We start from the raw sequence: 24,279 nt of genomic DNA, 5'->3' as shown, positions 1-24,279 counted from the left end.
CCAGGCACTGTGCTAAGCAATTTCCACATATTAGCTCTTTGAATCTGATCATCAGCCCTAGGAGGTATGTAGCGTTATGTCCATTTTACAGATGCTGAAACGGAGGTTCAGAGAGGGTAAGCAACTTGTCCAAGGCCACACAGGTAGTCAGTGAGGAAGGCGGGGAGCAAAGTTTTGAAGACTGAGATGTAAGAACAGAGACAAGCGCACGAACATTACAAGATGCACATGTGACTTGCACCCTTACATCACTTGAACATCCACTTAGTGGCCTTACAGTGAAGGAAGTAGAGAAGCAGCAGGTGCTGTCGGAATCGCTATGCATTATTTCATTTGTTGGGGAGCAGAGGCTTAGCAGAAGGTGGTATATTTGGAGAAATATATGTGACTTTTCCCACCACCAGAAGGCGTCTGGACAGATCAAAAAAGGAACTTGCGCTTCCTTAGGGAACTGCCTATCACATCTTCCACCTGCTATTCTGCCTCTTGTCTGTATGTTTGGCATTTCTTCTGCTCTTAGTGTCAATGAGTCAACAGCATGTTTTTAGCACTCTGTGTGCGCAGAAGTGGACTCCAACTCAATGGGAATATATCACCACCGGGGAGCAGAAATGTATGCCAGCTCTCCTGGAGCCACGGGATTGGGGTGTGGGGAGTGTGGAAGAACAGCACATATAAAATAAAATTAGATATAAATATATATAACTTATTTTAAATCTCAAAATCCCTCAAGGGTTTTTTTTTTTAAATTGGGCAATTTTACCTGCTCTTTTTTGCACATTCTGATAAGTTCCTAAATGGAAGCCTGACAGAAATTAATCTTTTAATGCCTCATAAGTAAAAAAGGGAATCATAGAACGATATAGCTGGAAGGGACCCCAGAGATCTAAAGTGTTTCATAGAATATTAATGTCCTTGATCTGTTAACAGGTATTTTGGACAAAGGCCCCACGGTCAATAAAATTTGCAAATGCTCGGTTGAAGTTAAGCAGGTTTCTTTGTTGCGGAACTTCATGTTCTTCAACATGCTAATGTGCTTTGTGCATCTACAAGAGGGAGGGTAAAATGTGAAGTGTTTCAACACTTATTTTACCCCACATTCTCTTTTTGGGAAATGCTGGTCTAGCTGAGCCAGCTAGTGTGTTCTCTACATCAAGATGGTGGCTGACACCGTTTTGAGAACAAGGAAGCCCCAGGGGGCAGGAAGGATGTATCAGTTGCTCCTGTTTCATGCCAAGAATTCTCAGAGTTGCCTTTCCCTAGAGTCTCAGAGAAGGCTGAAAGGCATCGGCAGGCGAACAGGGCTACCCTTCATTGTGACCCACACTTAGGGAAGCTCTGAACCAAGTACAAAGAGGTGACCAGCCCCTTAGAATCAGGAAAATATATTTATCCCTGACCTGACCACTGAGGACATAGGAAGAGGGGAGGGGATTGTCACCAGCTGTAGTCACAAAGCTAGTCAGTGTTTCTTTCCCTTAAGCAAACTGGTTGTATGCGTGTAGGTTGGGAAGCACTAGTTTAAAAAAAAGTTAAACTGATGTCTTGTCTGCAGGACCTCTTAGTACTTTTAACATGAAAATGTACATTGTGAAGCTCCAAGAATGGGGTAGAGTGCGCAGGACTTTTGAAAGTTACTTGGCCATGAACCTCTTGCTTTGTGCACATTTGGCTGGCTCTTGCGTTCTGAGGACAACCCTTTGGGAAACACTCATCTAATCCGACCTTCTCATTTTACCAGTGAGCAACTATGGGCAAGGCATTTCTTATCTGTGGGGCCCTCTCGGGTTCCTTTCTCCATCACCCTGACAAATTTATTGGAATTAACTTGGTCAAACTTGGGAGCAGCTTTGAAGAGGTTTCTTTAGTTGATAAACCCTTTTTGTTCAAGGGCACATTACTCTATATATCTTGAGTTTCCATTGTCACAAAACAGATTAATTCAACCAACATTTATAGAATATCACTTATGCCCAAAGACCCTTTATGTCCAGTTGTGGCTTACAAAGATATAAACTGTAGTTCTTGCTATGCAGGACATTGATAATAATGATGAACATGATATTGATGGCAATAGTATGAACATCTTACATTTATCGAATGCCTTTCTATTCATCAGGCAGTGTATAAGTACTTTAATCCTCCCAACAATTTATGAGGTAGGGATTATAATAATCCTTGTTTCACAGTGAGGATACTGTGGTGAGGAGAGGTTAAGGAATTACTTCCAGGTCACGTGCAGCTAGAGGAGAGAAGACACACATAGAAAGGTGTAGAGCATGTGGAACATTCCTTATGAGTGATACAAAGTACTATATGAATTCAGAGAAAAGAAATAATTTTCCAATGACTTGATCAGTAAATGTGTCAAATACGTGGTGGACAATTATGGTTTGATCACCCATCTCTCCTCCCTCTGGGGAAGAGCACCCCCTTACTTTGGAGGAACTGTTTTCCCTTTCACAGTGGGGTTCTGGCTATGTGGTTGGGTGCATTGCCTCAAGCTGGACCAGTGAGTCTTTGGGAATTTTGGGCTTAGAACCAAGGGAAGAGGCTTTCCTCTTGGCCAGTAAAAGTGTAAAGTCTTGTCTGCGATGCCCATGACTTGTCTTCAGCCCTGTGTAAGGAGCTGGGCTGTGGTGGGAGAATGATGGTGATGTCAAGAGAGGGGCAGGTGCTGGAAGTGGAGAGATGGAGTGCTGGAGGTCTTCTGGGCATCTCTGAGGTTCGGGGGCTACATCCTTTTCTTCTTTACTGGGGCAAAGGATGTACCACCTTTTCTTCTGGGAATGATACTGTCCTTCTTTGCAAAATGAAATCTTATTAGAAAGTGATTAAAAAACCCCCACACCATAAAGATATTCACAGATCTTGAGAAATATTGAGGTTCTGTCTATTTGGTGGTAAGCCAAGGCTCCCTCAACCATAAAGTCAGGAACTTTACAGGAGAATGGGTTCTTTGGGGCCCAAGGAGAGAGTAGAGGTAAAAAAAAAAATTCCTTGTGACTTAAGAGAATAGTTAACAAGTCCCAACAGGATTCAGTTGCTAGCTTCAGTGGTTTCCCCACCACAGTTGAGTGATGTTAGTAAAAAGGGGAGGGGTCACACAAGAATCTGGAATGACTACAAGTGCCATCTTGGCCACTTTGTTGACCTCACAGAAAGCCTCCTTTTTCTCCTCTGTAAAATGGGAATGATATGAACATCATTCCTGCTTCTTTTAGTTATTTTGAGCCTCCAAAGAGAAAATAGAGGCAAAGTATTTTATCAAATGCAGAACAGCCTATAAATGTGGATTGTTATCCACAGTCATCTTACTATGATCAAACACTTTATAACCCCGCAGCAAGTCAAGTTGAGTCCCAGGAAGTGGACAATATTTGGGGAGGAGAAGAAGCAAGAGATTTTAGGACAGTAGCCTTAGTGGGTACAAAAATACTTTGAGGGTGAAAGGAAATAGAAGCAAAAGTAAGAATTGTTTCTTTTCTCTTTGCGTTTTATCCTTTTAGTCCATTCTCTCTTCACTCCTATTTCCAGGGGGTATTTCTTGGTTTTGGATTTTAGGTGGGCTTTATGGAGACAAGGCAGAATGAGGGGATGCATGGAAAGGAGCTAGCACAGTTCCTGGTACCCTGTTGTTGTTTAATTCGAGTTTGTTCATTCATTCCTAGAAGAATATTAAAAAGGGCTTTAGGGCCAGCCCTGTGGCTTAATGGTTAAGTTCCTGTGATCTGTTTCCGGGCCTGGGGTTTGCTGGCTCAGATCCCGGGCGCAGACAAATACACGACTCATCAAGCCATGCTGAGGTGGCATCCTACATACAAAATAGAGGAAAATTGGCATAGATGTTAGCTCAGGGCCCATCTTCCTCACCAAAAAGGAAAAAAGAGAAGGGATTTACACTCTTCCTATTGAAGGTGATTAATCCTGGTAAGAGCTCAGTAGCGTGGACAAATACAGTGTGGGGCAAGCCTGTTTCTATGCATGAGCTGGGCTAGGGAGGATGAGAGGGGCACGAAGAAGAAGGAAAAGTGTGTCCGTGTTGCTGCTGTTGCAACTGTCACAACAAAGAGGAAAGAAAAATTTTCCATACTGAAAAGTGTGTTGCGTTGAGAGAGCCTGGGGAACATTGTGGACGGCAGGGTGGGTCCTGCTGGATTGAAGGGCCTGACAGTATGTGATTCCCTGCAACAAATGGTAGTGGTGGGGCGTGTGTACACACAGACACACGCAGAGCCCAGCCTCCAATTTCAGCTCTGGCAGAAGATAACAATTCTCAGCTCGCCTTTCCAGGGTTATTTTTGGCTGGGGCTGTTCGCTGATGGCAAAAGTCTCAGCCCCCTCCCAACTCCCTCCCTTGTCCTTGTTCAAAAGAGAAACTTGTGCGTGTAAACTGCTCACTCCCAGGGAGATCGGGAGAGAGGGCTGCCGGTGGAAGGGGAGAAGGGCTGGGGGTACCGGAGAGGACCCCAAATCCTGCTTAAGCTCTCACCCCTCCCAGGCTATTTTCTAGTGGAGGGTGTGCCCCGAAGCGAAGCGATCTCTGGGGAAGGCTTGGGCCGGGCGCGCGAGGAGGCGTTGCCGGGGTCGGGGTAGCTCGCACTGGGAACAGACTTTTGGGACACCTCGAAAGTGAGTCTAGCTGGGGGAAGAAACTGCGGGCACCTCGGGAGATCCAGCTGGAGAGGAAGTTGGGAGGGAGAAAACTTTCTTGGAAGATAGAGGCCAAACTCCGCTGGGGCAGCGCGGGGCAGCGCGGAGAGCGAGGAACGCTCGGTGCCGCCGGAGGGCGCAGGGCGCAGGGCGCGGGCCGGCTGGGGAGGGGGCCGGGGCGCGAGGCGGAGTCCGGGCGCGCCGCCAGGCTGGTGGGGGGCCCCGGCGGGCTGCAGATTCCCTCTGGCTCCCGGGAGCCGCGGCAGGACCGGCCAGGAGGCGCCATGGAGGGGAGCCCCATCCCGGTGCTGACGGTGCCCACGGCGCCCTACCAGGACCAGAGGCCGGCCGGCGGCGGGGGGCTGCGGCGGCCCACCGGCCTCTTCGAGGGCCAGCGCAACTACCTGCCCAACTTCATCCAGAGCGTGCTGTCGTCCATCGACCTGCGCGACCGCCAGGGCTGCACCATGGTGGTGGGCAGCGACGGCAGGTACTTCAGCAGGACAGCCACGGAGATCGTGGTGCAGATGGCCGCGGCCAACGGGGTGAGTGACCTGGCCGCCCCTCGCTTCCCGCCGCCATCCCCTCTCCTCGCCCCGAGACCTCCTGCCTGCTGTCCCCTGGGCGAATCCTGACCCGGGCTCTGAGCCCTCGAGCTCTTCTCCTCCAGCGTCCAGCCACCGTCGCTCTCTGCAGCCTCCTGGCGCACCCGGAACACCCGGGCTATGTCAGCACCCACCGTCCCGAAAGGCCTTACGGGCTCCCCGCCCCTCTTTAGGCCCCACCGGGCATCCTGAACCTGCCACATCGCTCCGAACTCTCCCCCAACGCTGCGCGTCTCACACCTGCTCTGCTTCTTTTCCACGTTCTCTTCCCCAGCCCTTTAAAAATATTTGTTCTGACCGCTTTCTCGACACTCTGACACAGACTTCTTTCGTAGGCTCCCAACATAGTTTTTTTTCCCCTTTCCCCTGTGTTCTATTTGCAGTCGTCTTCTTCCACCCTAAATCTTGGCTCTGCCAAATTTAACAGTAGTCTTATCTCAGAACACACACACCCCAGTGTTGATCCCTGACGTATTTGGCAAGCGTGGACCCTGAAGATTTTTGTTATCATTGGTTCCTTAACCCCGTGAAATTATTGCATGATTGATTTGATTAGGGAAGGGCTGGGGTGGGGATCAATTTGATGCTCTACAGCCTGGCCTCTCAGTTCCCGGGAGGCATGTCTCTAAATGGGCTGAAATGCGATTTGCAATGCCTTTCTTACAGCAATTCCCAACTTCTCTCCAAGATGCCCTTTGGCATTTGACATTTCATGCCTCTTCTCCCTTTCAGTTTTCCTTGTCGTTTCCTCTCCATTCTCCCACGACCTCTGAGTCTTCTTTTGCAATGTAAATTCTCAGACCTTGGGTGTTTCTCCGCCTCCCTCCTTCCTCCCTATCTTAGAACTAGAAGCACTATTTGGCATAGCCCCGTACTCAGATTTCCTCCTTCCCAAATCGCACAGTATCTCAGGATGCCGACAAGAGGGATACCTAACTTAAGAGGTCTCTGAATTCTCTGTGGGAAACATTGTCTAAAAGAGTACTTTCAACCTTGTTAAAGCAGTCAGACCCACACACGTAGAACTTTTCTTTAAGTGAAATCTCTGCAGATGTATAAATGAGTGTGAACATTTTAAAAAGTGAAACTAAGCAATTATCTGGCATTTGGATTCCTTCCCTCCTTCCCAACCTTCTCTCTTTTATTTTCTCATTTCTTGTTTTTTTAGAAAAGCTTTGGGGATGTCCAGGCTTCACATTTGTCTAGTATAGTTCCCCCTTCTCAGTGTTTCAGGGATGGGGAAAGAGGATTTTTTTTTTTTTTTAAATAAGCAAAAGCAATTGGAAGAAACAGGGCCCTGGGGGGTGAGTTGGGCGGGGTTGTCTTGACTTCCAACCCCAGCAGATGATGCTGGAGCTGCACGCCTTGTATCTCTCTCTGGCTCCTCACTTGCAATTGATGAAAGCTGGCTTGAATCAGGGATTTGGAGAGAGGCTGACAAACGGTCTTTTACTCTTGTCTGACGAAGCTGTTCCTGTGAAATGATGGAGGATAGCGGGCCTTGGGAGAACTGTGGCAGCTTTCACACTCCTTCCTGGGCCAATTTTTCCAGGGAATTAGAGAAACAGCCCGTCCCATATTCTCTGTGGGTCAGGATATTTTTGAAGCTACGGTTGTCGATTTGCGTGGGCAAATTATTATAACTTTATTATTTCTTGGCGCACTTTGCCATAAGAACCCTTCAACCTCTTTCTTCAATGGGTCTTCTCTGGTAAACACATTTTATTAACTTTAAAAGTGGAGTTTACTCTAGGAGATAGTTACCATATGTTAATATATGCTTAAAATAGAGTCAAATGTAACCTAGCATTTGTTAGGAAGGACAGAACGACAAATTAAAATCCACATAGAACCACCATCTCTTAAATAACCTGAAAGTGCTGTTCTAAAGTGAGCAGGCATGGGTGAAGAAAATGGTGGACATTTATCAAAATTTCAAACAGCCAATTACAGCCAAACTTTTCCTCAAAAGTTCACCTTCTTGGGGGCTTTTGCTAACGCAAAGTGAATAATCAGAAGGCTGGCTTAGGGAGAAAGGTGCTTTTAGGGGACTGGATAACTGTGAGCAAAATTGGTCTTGAATAATTGCAAATTGATGAAAATGCACTTGCCTCCAGACTTGGCCTGCTGAGTTACACTCAGGAATGACGAACTTCGATTCCAAATGCTTTGGTTTCCTATTGGACATTCATAAACAGGCTAGAAAAATAGAATTTCTTCTCTTTGAACTGACTTGCATCTGACTAGGTGGGCTGCATTCTCTCTTTCTGAAAAATTTTGGTTTTGGTTGAAAAAGTTAACTTTACAAAGCAATTTTCTACAAAAAACTATAGTGGCTCTTTGACTATGTACTTGCTAGAGGAAAATAGATGTTTGGAATTTCTAGAATGATAAACTGTACTACTTATGTTTTAATATCTCACAAAGTTTGAAATAGATTCTCAGACATATACCTGTATAATTTGGGATTAAAAAATTTTTATTATGAAAATTTCAAACTTTCAGAAAAGTGGAGAACAGATTAATGACATCCGTATGCCCATAGCCTAGCTTTACATTTTTAACATTTGTTAAACATTTTTGTTAAAGATTATTAACATTTTTCTATATTTGTTTTATCTTTTGGGGGAGCTAAAGTAGTTTAAAGTATGTTAAGGAAAATGACATTTTGCCCCTAAATTCTTCATTATGGATCTCTAAAAAAATATAGAACATTTTCTTTGACACTTACAATATCATTATCATCCCAAATCACATAAGAATGATTTTTTTATATCATTTATTACCCAGTCCATGTTCAGATTTCCTCAATTATTCTGAAATGTCTTTTATAGCTGATTTATTCAAACTAGTTTCCTCAAAATCAAGGAACACACATTGCATTTGGTTATCTGTCTAAAGTCTCTTTTCATCTAGAAAGTACTTCCCTCTTTATTTTTATTTTAGTTTTGTTAATGAAGTTGACTCATTGAAGAGAGTAGGTCAGTCAGTCAGTTCTCCTGTAGACTGTCCCCTACTCTTCCTTCTGGAATTTTCTGATTACTTCTTTATGGTATCATTTAACTTTTCACTCTGTTCTTTTTTTTTTTGAACTAGAAATTAGTTCTAAAGGCATGATTAGATTGAGGGTCAACTTTTTTTTTAACAAGAATATTTCATAGGCGATGGTGTATATCCATGTTGCTTCATATTAGGAAACATAATCTCTGGTTGTGCCGTCATTTGTGATGCTGAGATGATTAGTGGACTATGCTGGAGATTGCCCATATCTTCCACTATTTTCCTCCTTGAGACCAGCCAGTAGCGAGTTGGGTGAACTTTGTACCATGTGAATATTCGGTTCCTTATCCCCTTTACCCAATTGTTTTAGCATTCATTAATGATCTTGTCTTGAGTAGATTATTTCATTAGGGGTTTCAAAATGATGATATTCTAATTCCCTAATTCCATCTATATGTTTTACCTGGCATTTTTCTATAAACCAGGCCTTTTCCTCATAAATGGGCTTTGGTTATATGTAATATAGCTCCTTCTGGAAAGGAAAATATATGTTTATTTCTCTCTCTTTTTTAATTACCAATTTTCAGAGTAAGGACTTGGTGAAACAGCCACTGTCATTGTTGACACATGAATTTTGTTCTGTTTTGCTTTCGCTTTTTTGAATATCACTATGGCTCTTTGATTTTTATATAATCAATTTGAAGGGATTAGTGGGTAATGAAAAGACACTTTTTACCTGTTTTTACATGTCATACTACATGGAGAAAAAAACCCTACAAAGTACTAAGAGTAAATAGTATAATCTAAATGAAGTAGGATTAAATTTAGTTTGCAGCTAATTGATTTCTCCGATTTCTATTTCCATCTGCTTCATCCTCTTTAGGGGTTTAGATGCTCTGTGTGTCAGTTTATTCTCATCTCTTAAAGAGTTCAAGGGTTCAGTGCAACATGGTGCCTACAAGAATGCCTTTGTCCTTCTCTGGGTGGATCCTTCTGGGGCTAAGAGCATCTCTCCCTCTTTCTTCTCTTTGCTTTAATCTTCCTTTTTAGTCTTAAAACAACTTTAATATTGGGCAGATGACAGCACTGGGTCTGCCTCAAGGTGTTTCTGACTTTTTCTAGTCTTCTTTCTCTGGAGATGACATTGGATCTCAGAACTGTTCAAAAGCGCTTTCTGTGATGATGGGAATGTTCTGGAATCTGCACTGTTCTAACCACTAGCCATATGTGACTATTGTACACTTGAAATGTAGCTAGTGTGACTGAAGAACCGAATTTTACATTTTATTTACTTTTGGTTAATTAAATTTAAATGTAAATAGCCACAAGTGGTTAGTAGTTATCATACTGGACAGCATAGTTCTACAACTTAGCATTTAAAATCGACTTTTTCGTGTGTGTGTGTGAGGAAGATTGGCCCTGAGCTAATGTCTGTTGCCACTCCCCCTCTTTTTGCTTGAGGAAGATTGTCCCTAAGCTACCATCTGCGCCTATCTTCCTCTATTTTGGATGTGGGATTCTGCTACAGTGTGGCTTGAGGGGCGGTGCGTAGGTCCCACCTGGGATCCAAACCGGTGAACTCCAAGCCACCAAAGCAGAATGCAGGAACTTAACCACTACGCCACCAGTCTGGCCCCTAGTTTTTTTTTTAATAGAGACAAATTGTTACAACCACAAGTAACTATAGATTCAAGAAAGGTAGGTCACCAAATACTACAAATACATTTTTGGCAAACCCAAATCAGATTTCTTCATATGATAACCACACCCTCTTTTGACTTTAGCCTAGGAGACCACAAGGTATGGTAGAAAAAGCACGGATTCAGCAGCCGGAATGCTTGCCTTCTTTTCCTAGCTTTGCCATATAAGTTGTAGGGCCCGTGCTTTGGCCTCTTGAAATGCCTAGAAACCACTTGTTTCCTCATCTATAAGTTGTGTATGACAACATCACTGAATTATCCTGGGAATCAAACAAAGCACAGCATATGAAAGCATTTTGTAATACCCACAGCACTAAGAAACGGAGAGGAGTATTATTATGGTCAACCGAATACATCTCAGATAATGGTTTGACTGCATGTATTGAATAAAACGTGTAGTGGGACCCTTTGCAAACAACTTATAGCTGTGTTGCAAGTTTTAGCCAAGAGAAAATCCATTTGTTGGCTAGTCATGCACTGTATCGGCCATATGATAATCAGCAATAATAATAATAATAATAATAATAATAATAATAATATTGAATTACAGAATTCAAGAGTTTCTCAATGCCTTGTGAAATCTTTTAGAGGTAGAAGCTGAAGTGCAATGGTATGAGGAATGCTGGGCCAGCAAGGGATTTCAGTGTGCCCTCCAGATAGTCTCTTGCATAGGTGGTATTTGATTCCAATGGGCCATGAAAAGATGGTTGCTCCAAAGGATGAGAATGCATTTGCCTTGGCATTTACTAGTATTACCTGGAGAACAAATTTTGGTGTGGCCCCAAAGACTAGGAACATAGGTTCGGAAGGGAAGCAGAGTCGGATATGGTGGCGGGTGGGAAGTAGGGAGGGAAGAAGAAGGAAGCAAGAGAGGGAAACCTGTGCTTCCATACCTGAGGCTTCTTCTTGGTATGGATCTGGAAATCTGGGGTTGGCTGGCTCTAAGTCTTGTCTCTAGAAGGGAAAAAGAACTGGGTGGTGATTGCTCTGTATTTTCTACTGGTGTTCACTCCAGAATAGGTTAATGGAATGAGCTACTATGGCCCAGACAGTAGGAAGCTTTCTAATACATTAGAAAACCCTAAAGAGCTTTCCATAACTCTATCTTGCTTCCCTTCCCAAATCCCCATCCCTGAACTGTGGAATTTGGAAGTCTATTATATGAGCAACAGCAAACTTTAGGGAGCCCTTGGTTCCATCCATCTGCCTGTTTGGGTCAGTTAGTTCTTGACGCTTTCGGCCTCTGGTCTTCATTCACTTTTTTTATGAGGAAGTAAAAGGAGTGGGAGAGGTTTTGAGAACAGCTGGGCCCTCCCAGTTGCTGGGGTGGGTTATTTTAAGCTTTGTTTAATGTGTCCAGAGACCCAGATGGCATTTTTAACTAAGCTGCTTTATTAAATCTTGTGATAAAGCATAATGATGTTTATTGAAAAGACACACACACATCAGCAACGTTATGTGTGAAACTTGCCCTAAGAATTTTCTATAAAACATCTGTTCTCTTTGAGTCCTTTGTGAACTCTGGAACTTTGCTAGTTTCTGTACAGACTTGAGGAATAGAAGTTGAAACCTATTTTTGGGGAATCTAAGCGTAGACATTAGCTTCACCAACTTCAACCCTCACCGTCTGAGCCCTGGCCAGTCTTCTGTTAGACAACAGTAGCATGGACAAACGCTGTAATAGAATTTGGGAAGGATTATTTGGGAATAATAGGCAGGACAAAAAGGCCTACATTTCCCAGGGATTTTTAAATTGAAGGTAGAAAGTTAAGGCTGGAATGTCCTCCGTTAGCCTACAGCCTTGACAGTTAATTGCAAACACTCAAGATTTGGCCAATATGCCTTTACTGTTTATGCTTGCAGAGCCAAAGGGAAAGTTTTAGGTCCTTTCATCTGACTTGACTCTCATTAGTTATGAATAAGAGGATATCTAGAATATACACAAGACTTGTTAAAATGCACATTTTCTGAGTCTTTAAATATCTTTCTTTTCTTACATTTTTAGTGATGTCAAATTTTGGATTAATATCTGTATTTGTATGGAGAGAAAATTTTCAGGAACATTCAGTCCTCAAAGAAATTCTTTTTCTTTATGTAAAGTCACAGAAGTTTTTCTTTCCCTTTTCAAATCTCTCCTAGTAAGTGTTTTGTACAAATATAATATTTAAGTATTGCCTTTCCATTGTTTTCCTCTAATAAGAGTCCCATTTTGTAGCTAGGGGTATCTAGTTTTATATTTACTAATGGAAAGAGAAAGGAATTTGAAATCAGAAGACCAGAGTTTATTCTATTTGACAAAGGACTCCACAAAATACTGGGAGGAGAGTTTTACAACAAATGATTAATATCTACAATATATGAAAAGCTTTTCCAAATCAATAAGAAAATTCAAACAATCCAAAAGTGATATAGTCAACAACAACTCATACAAAAGAAGATAATGAATCTCATTAATATCCAAAGAAATAAAAATAAAAGTAATCTATCAATTTGAAAAAAAAACAACTGAGAGTGTGGGTGTTGGAGATTGTCGTGTTTGTATGCTGTTGGTGGATGTTAAATTGATACAACTTTTGGTCAGGCAATTTGGCAGTATATATTTAAATTAGTAGAGTACTTGTCCAACAATCCAGGAATCCCTTAATCTAAGAATCTATCTCAGATTTTCTAGCACAAATGTGTACATTTGTCTGTGTACAAGAATACTCACTGCAGCTTTGTGCTGAAGAACAACTTGGAAACAATCTATATGTTCAACAGTAGAGAACAGGTACATAATTTATGATACAGCCACACCATGGCTGCATTAAAATCCGTAAACAAAGGAGATGAATCTGTAGGTGACATGAGAAAGATGTGAATGATAGTTTGTTAAGGGAAACAAAGCATTTAGTAGAGTCTCATGTGTAGCAGGATCCCACTTTTGTGTATATAGTTCAGGCCTAGAAAATAGGGTTGGAAGAACACACTCCAGTTAACAGAGGCTATATCTCAGGGGCTGTGTGTGTGTATGGAGGGGAAAGAAGAATCCTTTTTCTTTCTACTTTATCTACTTCTCTTTATTAAATAAGCATACATGTGTATGCATTACTGTCCTAGTTAAACACATCAGTAAAGAATAGCGAAGAAAAAAGGAGAAGCTGGATTAGAATCAGGCTGCTACCATTTGCGGCTTGTATGACTGTGGGGAAGTCACCTAGCCTTCTAGAGTTTGTTTCCTAATTTATAAAAATAAGGAAAGTAGTAATGCTTGCCTCCCTCATCTTCCAGGGCTGTTGGGAGGATTGAATGTGGTAATGGATTATTATCAATTATTTTATTTATTCATATAACACAAGTATTACCAAACTGTTTTCCTCTGATTAAGATAAAAGAAGGACCTGTGTGTCTGTGCATTTCAGCCTCGGTAGCTTTCCTGATCGGGAGGCGCCTGTTGATGTGGTGATCACAGTTGCGTTGGTAAGGCTTCCTCTTGACGTTTGGCATTCCTCCATGCTGCTGGCTAAGGCTCGGTGGGTGCCTGCTGAAGTCATGAGCCCCTCCCCGCTCCCAGCACACACACACACACACACACACATGCATTCACACTCTGCCATGGTACTTGACATGGCAGCAGCTGCTCTGGCGTAGACATTCACTCAACATAAAGGGCTTTTTTTTTGCATAGTCTGTGCATTATTTCCTGTCATGAACTCGCTGGGTCAATGCCATGCTTTTCCACCTTAAACTGTTCTGAGGCTCAGGCTGTGTTAAGAACACACTCCCACCACACCCACCTCTGCCTGCCTCACTGCCCCTGCTGAGGCCAGAACTTAATCTGCTCATTTCACGAGGATTTTCAAGCCTAATGGACTGGGCCATGTGAGAGATTACTGAGAGGAACAGACCAAGCAGAGGCTAGGAGACTCCACGCTAATCTGAGGAGTCTGAAAATGCACAGCTGCAGGCACTAGCGAGGCTTCAAAGTATTTTGTCAGGATGTTTGTCAGGGTGCCTGTTCTCGCAGCCCTGCCGAACGTTTGGTTAAGAGGCGTAATCTTTTTTTGGACAGGATCTCCCAAATGTAAAGTGACAGATGCTAATGTGGAATATAATACAGAAGACCCAGCTTTCCTGTCATAAATAATAGTAAATTATTTAATCTTGCTGAGTTGTAAATCTATGATTGCCAGAGGTCTTTAGTTCACTGAAACATACTATAGGGGGTGGGGGCACTTAGCAAATGGGCAATAAGTATTTCTCAACCAGACAGAAACTGGTCTGATGGAATTTACTTAAAGATTCGTATAACGGAATTTTAATTAATTTGACAACTGCTCAGAGAAAAACAGATGTCTATAAAGAGAGATATATATTTTATCTACAAAGCTTCCAAAGATATGGAATTTTTTGTTTTGGGATTATATGTATGATTGGTATATATATATATATAATTTCTGTCTACCTATAAAGGTGCTACCTATAATGTACTCTTAGGCATTTAAATAGTTTATCATGTAGCATATGTGTGTGCACAGGTGCATAGGACACATCCCCCAAAGATATATCTTATTCCCTAGATACATTCAATAAGAGAGTAGAACAGAGTCCCAGATGTCAGAAATGCTTGAAGACTTCACAGAATTGAAGGAGGTAACTAAATGTTCCCAAATGACCTGTGTCTCTATGGTAATACATCGGACTTGTGCTGGAGTTGGATGGACCAATAGTAAAAAATATAAGCAATGTAAATCCTACGATTCTGGGCAGGAATCTATCTTGCAAGGACAGTGTTCTGCAGTGAGCTCCAAAACATGGGTACGTTAGCAGGCCAGCCTGGTACACACCAGTGGACTGTGCAAGTCAGAGGCATAGATGGGGGCAATGAAAGAAGATCCAGATCAAGACAAGGATACAGACGTGGTCCTGTCACTCCTTACCATGGACTTTAGCAGTTTCTTACTGAGCCGGTTTGGTGGTAAAAGGAGACATTGTACTTATGCAGGCATGTTACAACTAATTTCTATTTAATTTTTGGCAAACTACATTCAGTTTAATTTATTCCATAGTGTGGATTTAGTCCTCAAATATCTTTTGGTTTCACATATAAAAACTTTAGGTAAAAGAACACTTTTTCATTGGTCAATAAATGATGGTACATTTAAATAATGGAAGATATATAGCCACTGAAATCATGTTGTAGGAGAATATTCAGTGACGTAGAAAGACAGACTCCGGGGAAAGGCTACATACATTAAGTGAAAGATACAGACTGCACAAAAATCCATTTTGCAAAGATATATAAATATTGAAATGAAACAGAGATAGAGAAAAACCCCCCACAAAAAGAGAGACCAAGGCACATAGACAGAGGGTACACATAGAAGTGTTAGCAGGGGTCATTTTTACATTTACAGATGCTTTTTATTTTCCTCTTATGTGTACCTCCTAAATGTTCAAAAAAAAAGGAGCATGTATTGGGTGCCAGACTCTGAACTGGAGCTTGGCTATGTCACCTGCTTTCACACTCCATCTTGTGATCATTTAGATCTTTCAGATAACAAAACTGAGATCCAGAGGGATTCAGGATCTTGCCCAGAGTCACATAGCCAGTAGGTGGCAGTCAGTTTTTACATCCTTTCCCATTGGATACCAAAGTCTCAGCTTATCCCAGGGCATTCAACTGTGCCTTCTTGACCTAGCTGGATCCAATCCAGTTGGATTGATCTTCTGATAAAATGGCAGCAAACAGGGCCCTTTCTCACTTTAGTGAGCCAAGCCCTGTACTTTAAGGTAAAGATCTCAGCATTTTCCAAGCACTGAATTACCTAATCACCAGGAGGGACATAAGCTCTAATTTCACCACCCCCATTTTGCACCTGAGGAAAGCTAGATTGCTTGATCTTCTCAATGAGATCTTGAGAATTGGTGGCTGATTGAGGAACAGAACTGGGGCCAAACTTCTAGACGCCTGTGACTATTGTGCACTTGTTCAGATGTTAGGAATCGAATATGAAATCCATCTTGGTTTGGTTCTAATGGACTCCCGTCCCTGCTTCCAGCCCTTGAGTGTGTGTATAAAGACCTCCAGGGGGACAGGAAGCTGAGGATGAGCTTGGTCGCTCCCATCTGGTCTCCATGTAACAAAGCATATGACTGCACAATTATCCATGTGTAAATGGAGCCGTCCCTTGATGTTTGGATAACCACATCCATGTCTTGAGTTTGTTGTTTCTTGAAATTCCACTTAGCCATCTCCTGCTTACTCATGTGCAGCACTGCTTAGGGGCTGGCACTCCTCTCTGACAGCTGGGACTGAAAGACTGACACCCTGCCATCCATGGCAGCCTGGTTTTGGCCGTCCTTCATGGTTTTTGTTTTTTGTTTAAACGAGAAGACAGAAAACAGGCATCTTTGTGTATATGGCTTTCCATGCACTTCGTAGATGGACGCGGTGGTGGCTGTGTGGTCCTGTATGACACTCGCTCTGTGAACCATCAAGGAAGTGTCTGTTTATTGCTCTCTTCACTCTCTCTGATTCATTTTGGGAATTACAGGGATATGACACCGTGAATGGAGGATACTGAGGAATGTCATGCTTACTTTTTCCTTTCTCTCTTTGGGACTCTTTTTTTTAATGACTTATTTAAAGCTAAAAGGAAATCACAAAGGGGAAGTCTTATTTAAGGGAGTTCACACATGAAAACAATCCCACTTTCATTAGTGTTATGTTACTGGGGAAAACTCATTTGGAGTCAGAGTTCTGCATCTTCTTTGAGATTCTAGCCTCTGGGTTTAACTTGTGCATCGCTGCTCTCCAGGACTTTAATTTGAACTAATTAGAAACTGAACGCATACTAAATCTAATTTAGAAGAGTAGTTGTTAGCATTCTGAAAAGAGGGAGCTATCAGGAATAAAATCATTTAAAAAAATTAGTTGTATATGGGACCTGGTGGAAAGAAATGGAAGTGCTGGGAGAAAGCTTTAGGAAATAAAATTTTCTCTTTCTTAGGACACTGGTCTGTGGCATGTAGGGGGGCACACTGATGCCCTCAGCACCTGCTATGGCCATTCATGGGTGGAGCAAACAGTGATACAATCTAGAGGAGGTTTAAGAGTTGATGCAAGGCACTGGCATCAAGTTAGAACCATAGACACAGAGATATCATATGTAACTGCACCATGGGAAATGATGGTAATTGCACGCTGCTCCCTGCTATGTCCTCCCTTCATCAAACATTGAAAGTCATGACAGGGGCGGCCCCGTGGCCGAGTGGTTAAGTTTGTGCACTCCACGTCAGCGGCCCAGGGTTTCACCAGTTCTGATCCCGGGCGTGGACATGGCACTACTCATCAGGCCATGCTAATCTTTAAAAAAAAAAGTGAGCATCATATTAAAAGTCATGACTGGGTAGGAACAAATTCACTCTGTGTCTATCTACGTATCTGTGTGTCTGGGAAAGTGTGTGCCTCACATATGTGTCTGCAGGTGCTTGTGTGACAGTGGCTACCTGTGGATCCTGGGATCTGTATCTGTGTGCCTTTTTTTTTTTTTTTAAGATTGGTACCTGAGCTAACAACTGTTGCCAATCATCTTCTATTTTCTTCCTAAAGCCCCCCAGTACATAGCTGTGTATTCTAGTTGTGAGTGTCTCTGGTTGTGCTATGTGGGACGTCACCACAGCATGGCCTGATGAGTGGTGCCATGTCTGCGCTCAGGATCCCAACTGGTGAAACCCTGGGCCACCGAAGCGGAGCAAACGTAACCACCTGGCCAGGGGGCCTGCCCCTGTGTGCCTTCTACGTGTGTGTGTAAGTGACAATGGGCTAGGGTCCACCTTGACTCCCTTTCCTAGTAGGAACTGAAGGACATGTTCCTCAGTGGCAGCAAAGCCCACCCAGTTTAGTGTACTTTCTACAGGGCTGGGTGGGGTTCCCCTTCCTCTGGCCAAACACAGACCATATGGTGTAGGAGTGGTCATTCCTCCAGCGCCCCTTTGGGAGGATCAGCGAGGGAGCAAGCAGAAATGCCGTGGCTTGGACCTCCCCGGGCTGTGCTCGGGGTTTCACTGAGGAATAAAAGTCAGATGTTGCTTGCTCCAATGCTGTAAACAAAATCAAAGCTAATTATGTAAATAGACATCTTTTCCTTGCCAGGTAGCAGTCAGCTAAGCTGGCAGAGGGTAGTATTTCTAGGACTTTTTCAGAAAGTGAAGTAGTGGTTTAAGGGATAATCTGCTCTCCAAACATGAATTTTATTTTATTTTTTTTAAAGATTGGCACCTGAGCTAACATCTGTTGCCAATCTTCTTCTTCTTTTTTTTCCCTTCTTCTTCTCCTCAAAGTCCCACAGTACATAGCTGTATATTGTAGTTGTAGGTCCTTCTGGTTGTGCTATGTGGGACGCCCGGTTCAACATGACCTGATGAGCGGCACCATGTCCACGCCCAGCATCTGAACCAGCGAAACCCTGGGCCACCAGAGCAGAGGGCAGTATCTTAACCGCTTGGCCATGGGACCAGCCCCTAAAAATGAATTTTAAATATTGGGAGAGGGTAATCGGATTTGGGGAAGGCAATAGCATAATTTGCGTCATGTTTAATTTCACAAAGACTTCTCTTTATGTAATTTCATCTTAAGTGAATTTCACAGCCCTGTACCCTCTGGGCTTTGCAGATGAAGACACCAAGCCTCAGAGAAGTGAAGTGATTTGCTCTGCTCAGGGGGCAGAGCCAAGACTCATATCTTTAACTTCAGGTCGAATGCTTTTTCTTTGTATAACAGGGCTTCCAAAAGTTATATTTCTTTGATCACTTACCAGCTCTTGAAAGCTGTACCTTTTCTGATGATATTCGTCTTGGGCTAATTGGGATAGGGAGAGTTAACAGAAGAGGAGAAAATGGACACGCAGAGGAGGAGGTGGTGTGGACACAGGCAGAGATGGGGTGATGTGGCCACAAGCCTAGGAATGCCGGGCAGCCACCAGAGGCTGGCAGAGGCAGGGACCAGATTCTCCGCTGGAGCCCCCAACGAATTGTATCCCTGCTGGATTTCAGACTTCCTGATTCCGGAACTGTGAGAGAATCCATTTCCGTTGTTTTTAGCCACCAAGTTTATGGCCATTTGCTGTAGCAGGTGCAGGAAACGAATGCAGATTTCGCAGTAGTTTACAGAGTTTGTTTCAGTTTCCTAGTGCTGCTGTAGCAAATGGCCATGAACTTGGTGACTTAAAACAACAGAAGTGGATTCTCTCACAGTTTTGGAGGCCAGAAGTCAAAATCCTCGTCTCAGCAGGCCACACTCCCAACAGAGGCTCTAGGGAAGAATGCTTCCACGCCTCTTCTAGATGCTGGTGGCTGTCATATTTCTGGGCATTCCTTGGCTTTTGGCCACATCACTCCAATTTCTGCCTGGTCTTCACACTGCCTCCCTCTCTGTGGGTATCTTCTCTTCTGTGTGTCTATTTCAGTAAGAGCAAGGTGCTGCCCCTTCCTTGATGGAAGTGGGCCAATGTAATCAACCTGCCACCAGGTAGCTGCCTGATCACCCAGGGAATGGTGCCATATTAGGGACTCAGGTTGGTCTCTGCTGCTGGCAGGTTGGGCATTCAGCAGTGGCTGGAGCCGGGTTGGCGTTGGTGAGTGGAAGTCCATGTTGCCTAGCCCATGCATAACCTCCCTCCCCACCACCATGGCCACTTTGTTCACGAGCCCATTGGGCAATGACAGGAGTGGCTGAGGAAAGAGGCTGAGTGGTATTCACAGAACAGGTCATCCTCTCCACTTGGTTGTTAAAATCCTTTGCTGAGGTCACCTTTTGGTGGGCATTCACATGGGACACAAATATCTTCATGATTTTTCGTGTATTACCTTAGATGCCTCATCACTCACACTCCTGCATCTCCTCCAGCACTTGTCACCCCCCCAGATGCCCCTCAACTAGATTTACATACAGTGTCCAGCGCTACCTCATTTTTCTGGTATTGGTGGATAAATGAGCAGGTCCACATAGGTAAACTTTCCAGATAACTAAACTAATCTTCTGTTAATCCTCCAATTATAACTAAAATGTTTCAGGTTGAAATTTCATTCAAGTGTATTTTCCCACTTTAACCTTAAACAGAATATAGACTACCTTTTCAAAAAAAGATATAACTGAAATTTAATGACAAAAAATTTATCTCTAATCTCCCCTGCTTAAACTGCACATATTTATTTCTGTATTTTTCTAAGTGCCACCCCCAAAGTGTGCATAATTTTACACTGTTGTAATAACACAAAAGTTATTTTGTATTCTGTACTTTTGATTTAGCATTAAAGCATTGCCTATGTTCCTTCTCTACTGCTTAAGAAAATGTAAGTTGTTGTAGCAAATAAACCTGAAATGTAGGCAATTTTTATTGCCTTAAAAACAATAAAAAGTTATTTCTCACTCACATAGTAGTTCAACATGGATGTTGCTGGTGGGCAAAGACTCTTGTCTTTCCAGTGAGGCAGGGACCCAGGTTCCTTCCATCTTGGGGCTCTGGCATCTCTGTGGTCACCTGTACAGAGTCTGTGGAAGGGGAAACAAGCCGTGTAGAGAAGGTGTATCTGCTTCTTAGCATCCTTAGCCCAGAAGGAACCCACAGTACGTCTGTTCTTGTTCTCACACTGGTTTATCACTCATTGCGAAAACTAGAAAATGTGGCCCCTGGCTGGGCAATTGCTTCTCAGCTACAACTCTGCACTGTGAAACCCCTTCCACACTCAGCACTTCTTGTGGACTGTGTACTAAGTCTGCCACAGCTGCATGATCTTCATAATTATCCTTTCAGTTAGCTGAAGAATATTCCTCCATAAGTTGATGCATCACACTGTAACAGGTTCTTCATTATTAGACATTTATAAAGATTGTTTTTAATTTTTCACTTTTAATGACTACCACTTTAGAAAATATCTACACATACACACTTTTCTCCCCTTTATTTTTTATTTTATTTGTTTTCTTTTAGATTGGCACCTGAGCTAACATCTGTTGCCAATCTTTTTTTATTTCTTTTCTTCTTATTCTCCCCAAAGCCCCCCAGGACGTAGTTGTATATTTTAGTTGTGGGTCCTTCTGGTTGTGCTATGTGGGATGCCACCTCAGCATGGCCTGACGAGCCATGCAAACCCGAATTGGCAAAACCCTGGGTCGCCGAAGCGGAGCTCGTGAGGTTAACCACTTGGCCACAGGACTGGATCCTCTTTTTCCCCTTTAAAGATTATTTCTTTAAGATAATTCTGAAAAATGGGAGAAAGACAAAATTATGAATAAAAGCTATAAATATTTTTCAGCTTCTTGAGTCTATAGTCTTCTTCCTTGAGGGCGGTGACTAAATTGTATTCATTGCTGGATCTGCAGGGTCTTCTACATAGACTTTTTCATGGTAATACTCAATAAAATGACTTGAATGACAATAAATTTTAACAAAAGCGTGTGGGACGTAATTTACCATGGCTCATAATTTATCATGGACAATAATATGAGTGCAATTGTTGTCCTAAGTCTTTCCTGTCTAGATAAATGGCATCACCATCCATCAAGTTATTCAGGTAAAAATCTGGGAGCTGACTCCTTTCCTCACCGCCCCGTATTAGTTATTTATTGCTGTGTAAGAAATTATGACAAAACTTAGTGGCTTAAAATAACAACAAATGTTTATTATTGCTCACAGTTTCTGTGGGACAGGAAGTGGGTCGTTCTAACTTGGTCACAGTCACATACTGGTGGGGGCTTTGTCGTGTGAAGGCTTGACCAGGGCTGGAGGATCCACTGCCAGATGACTCACCTACACAGCTGGGAGGTTGGGGCTGGCTGTTGGTCGGAGGCCTCGGTTCTTCTCCATACGGGTGCCTACACAGGCCTCCTTGAGTGTCTTCGTGACATGGTGGCTGGTATCCTCCAGAGTGAACAGTTCAAGACAGTGGTATTGTCATTTATGGCCTCACTTTGGAAGTCACACACTATCACTTCTGCCACGTTCTACTAATCACCCAGATCTGCCTTACTCAGTGTGGGAGGGGACTGCACAGAGGCATGAATGCCAGAAGACAAGGATCATTGGGGGACATCTTGGAGGCTGGCTGCCATAGCTCCTCTAGTCCATATTTCATTCCACCTACATGTTTTCTTCATTCTCCTTCCAAAAATATATCTCAAATATAACCTCTTCATTTATACGGCCTCTAGCCTAGTCCAAAACACTCTCACACGTAGCCCTGCTGTGATAGCCTTCCATCTGATCTTCCTCCTTCTGCTCTTGTCACTCTCCAATGCATTTTTCACATAGCAGCCATTCATTTAATTTTTTCAATTAACTAATTCAACATATATTTATTATATTTTTAATATATGTTAGGTTTGTTCTAGGTTCTTGGAATATAGCTGGGAAAAAAACAAAGACCTAGAGCTTATATATAGTGGAGAAATAAATAAACAATATGGAAAATATTAGGTGATAATACGTGTGATACAGAAGATTAAAGGAGGGTAAAGGAAACAGAGGACAATAGGGAAATTAAGGACTTATGGATGTTGTATCATATAGGGCTGTCAAGGATGCTTTCTCTGATTAGTTTTCATTGGAACAGAAACCCAAAGGACAGGAGCGGGCAGGCATATGAATCCCTGGGTAAGAGTGCTCTAAGCAGAGGAAACGACAAATGCAAAGCTCCTGATCATGCTTGATGTGTTTGAGGAACAGCAAACCAGCCGGTGTGGCTGGAGCAGAGGGAGAGAAGTGGAGAACGGCAGGTGATGGGCTCAGAACATGTAGGGCCTTGTAGACTATGAAGACTGGCTTTACCTTGAGTTGGAGGGGGACAAGGAAAGTCATTGAAATGTTTTGCTCATGTGGTATGACTTGCTTTTTAATAAGATCGTTGGGACTGCTCAGTCTGTGATCTTTTAAAGTCAGGTCACTTTCAATGCTCAAAACGTTTCAATAGATTCCCATTACCCTTAGAATAAAACCCAAGCTCCCTTAGCTATTATTATTATTGTTATTATTGAAATTGACATCCCATTATTCTCTGGCACAGAACCCTGCTGATTTCCTTCCTAATATGTATCCAATTAATAACTATTATTATTATTAGGCTTATTTGTTTATAACCTGCCTCCTCCACTTTAAAGTCTGTACTCTGGGATGTTGTGGTGTGTGGGTCTTTATATATTAAATCATCCCAAGGCTGCTTTGTTTTTGGAACTCTTGTGTTTGCCCCTTCATACTTTTTTCTGTATCTTCCCTCATTGTCATATTTGGTCGGTGACCTACTTCTAGCAATGCCATAGCTGGTGCCAGGGTGTTTGCTGTTGAGCTGGATGCTCGAGCTTTCCCTGGCTTCTGGACCATATCAGTACTTCTCAAACTTTAATGGACAAATGAGTCATCTGGAAGGAGGGGAGGGGATCTGTTAAAATACTGATTCTTCTTCAGTAGATCTTGAGTGGGCCTTGAACTTCTGCGTTTCTACCATGCTCGCTGCTGACGCGCGTGCTGCAGGTCCTTTGAGTAACAAGGGGATTTGATCACCAAGCTTGGCTGAACATGGGAGTCACCTGTAGGCCCTTTCAAACTATAGATGCCTTGATGCCACCCGCAGAGATTCTGATATAAGCAGTCTGGGATGCAGTCTGAGTATTGGGAATTTTAAGGCTTCCTTTGTGATTCTAGTTTGTTGTAACATTTGAGAACCACTGGATTGGATGACACTGGGGTCTATTTTGAAATAAAGTGTACCAAGTAATGCCCCTCAGGGCTGTGTTGCTTTCTTTTTTTAAAGTCAGTTTTCTAGCTATAGAAAGAGTCTGGCCACACCCATGGATGATCTCCAGACCTTTGTCTAGCACGACTGGATAGTTTCTCCAATGTCCCCAGCACATGCTGTCACTTAGTGGCAGAAATAAAATTCTTGCCTTCAGAAGACTAGCCGTTCTGAGTGCAGTTAAACTACACCCACTGACAAGGAGGCTGGAGGAAGTCAGGTCCCTCCTGCATGAGCTTGTGCTGAGGCAGAGGAAGGGGGTGAAGCAGAGAAGTGCTCCATCTTCTTTTTCTTGTAATTTCCAGCATGTTCATGTACAGAGTTTCTAAGCCAGTAACAAAATAAGAACTTCTCGTGTGGTTCAACCTAATCCTTTGCTCATCAAAAGCAGATGTTTCAAACTACTGAAAATCAATGAGGCGGATCCAATTTACAGGTTAATAATTGACCGCTCGAAGTGAGTGCCCCAAATGGTCTTGGAGACATTGGGCAGGAGAGACAATGCCAGAGCCTTCTCCCCACCCCCTAACCTGAAGCTCACTCAGTTCATT

General features: G+C 42.9%; 1 protein-coding gene across 1 annotated transcript in view; it reads left to right on the top strand.

Moving 5' to 3' along the window:
* The first annotated feature begins 4,373 nt into the window (after positions 1-4,373).
* Positions 4,374-24,279, top strand: part of PGM5 (phosphoglucomutase 5) — a 168,251-nt gene continuing 148,345 nt past the window's right edge. The window contains exon 1 of the mRNA XM_014846775.3: positions 4,374-5,198. Within this exon, the coding sequence (XP_014702261.1) occupies positions 4,938-5,198 (261 nt within the window). The 5' untranslated portion in view covers positions 4,374-4,937. The remainder of the gene's footprint in view (positions 5,199-24,279) is intronic.

The sequence above is a fragment of the Equus asinus genome, chromosome 23, assembly GCF_041296235.1.
Source record: "Equus asinus isolate D_3611 breed Donkey chromosome 23, EquAss-T2T_v2, whole genome shotgun sequence".
Classification (NCBI taxonomy): domain Eukaryota; kingdom Metazoa; phylum Chordata; class Mammalia; order Perissodactyla; family Equidae; genus Equus; species Equus asinus.
This window is presented reverse-complemented; position numbering and strand designations above follow the sequence as displayed.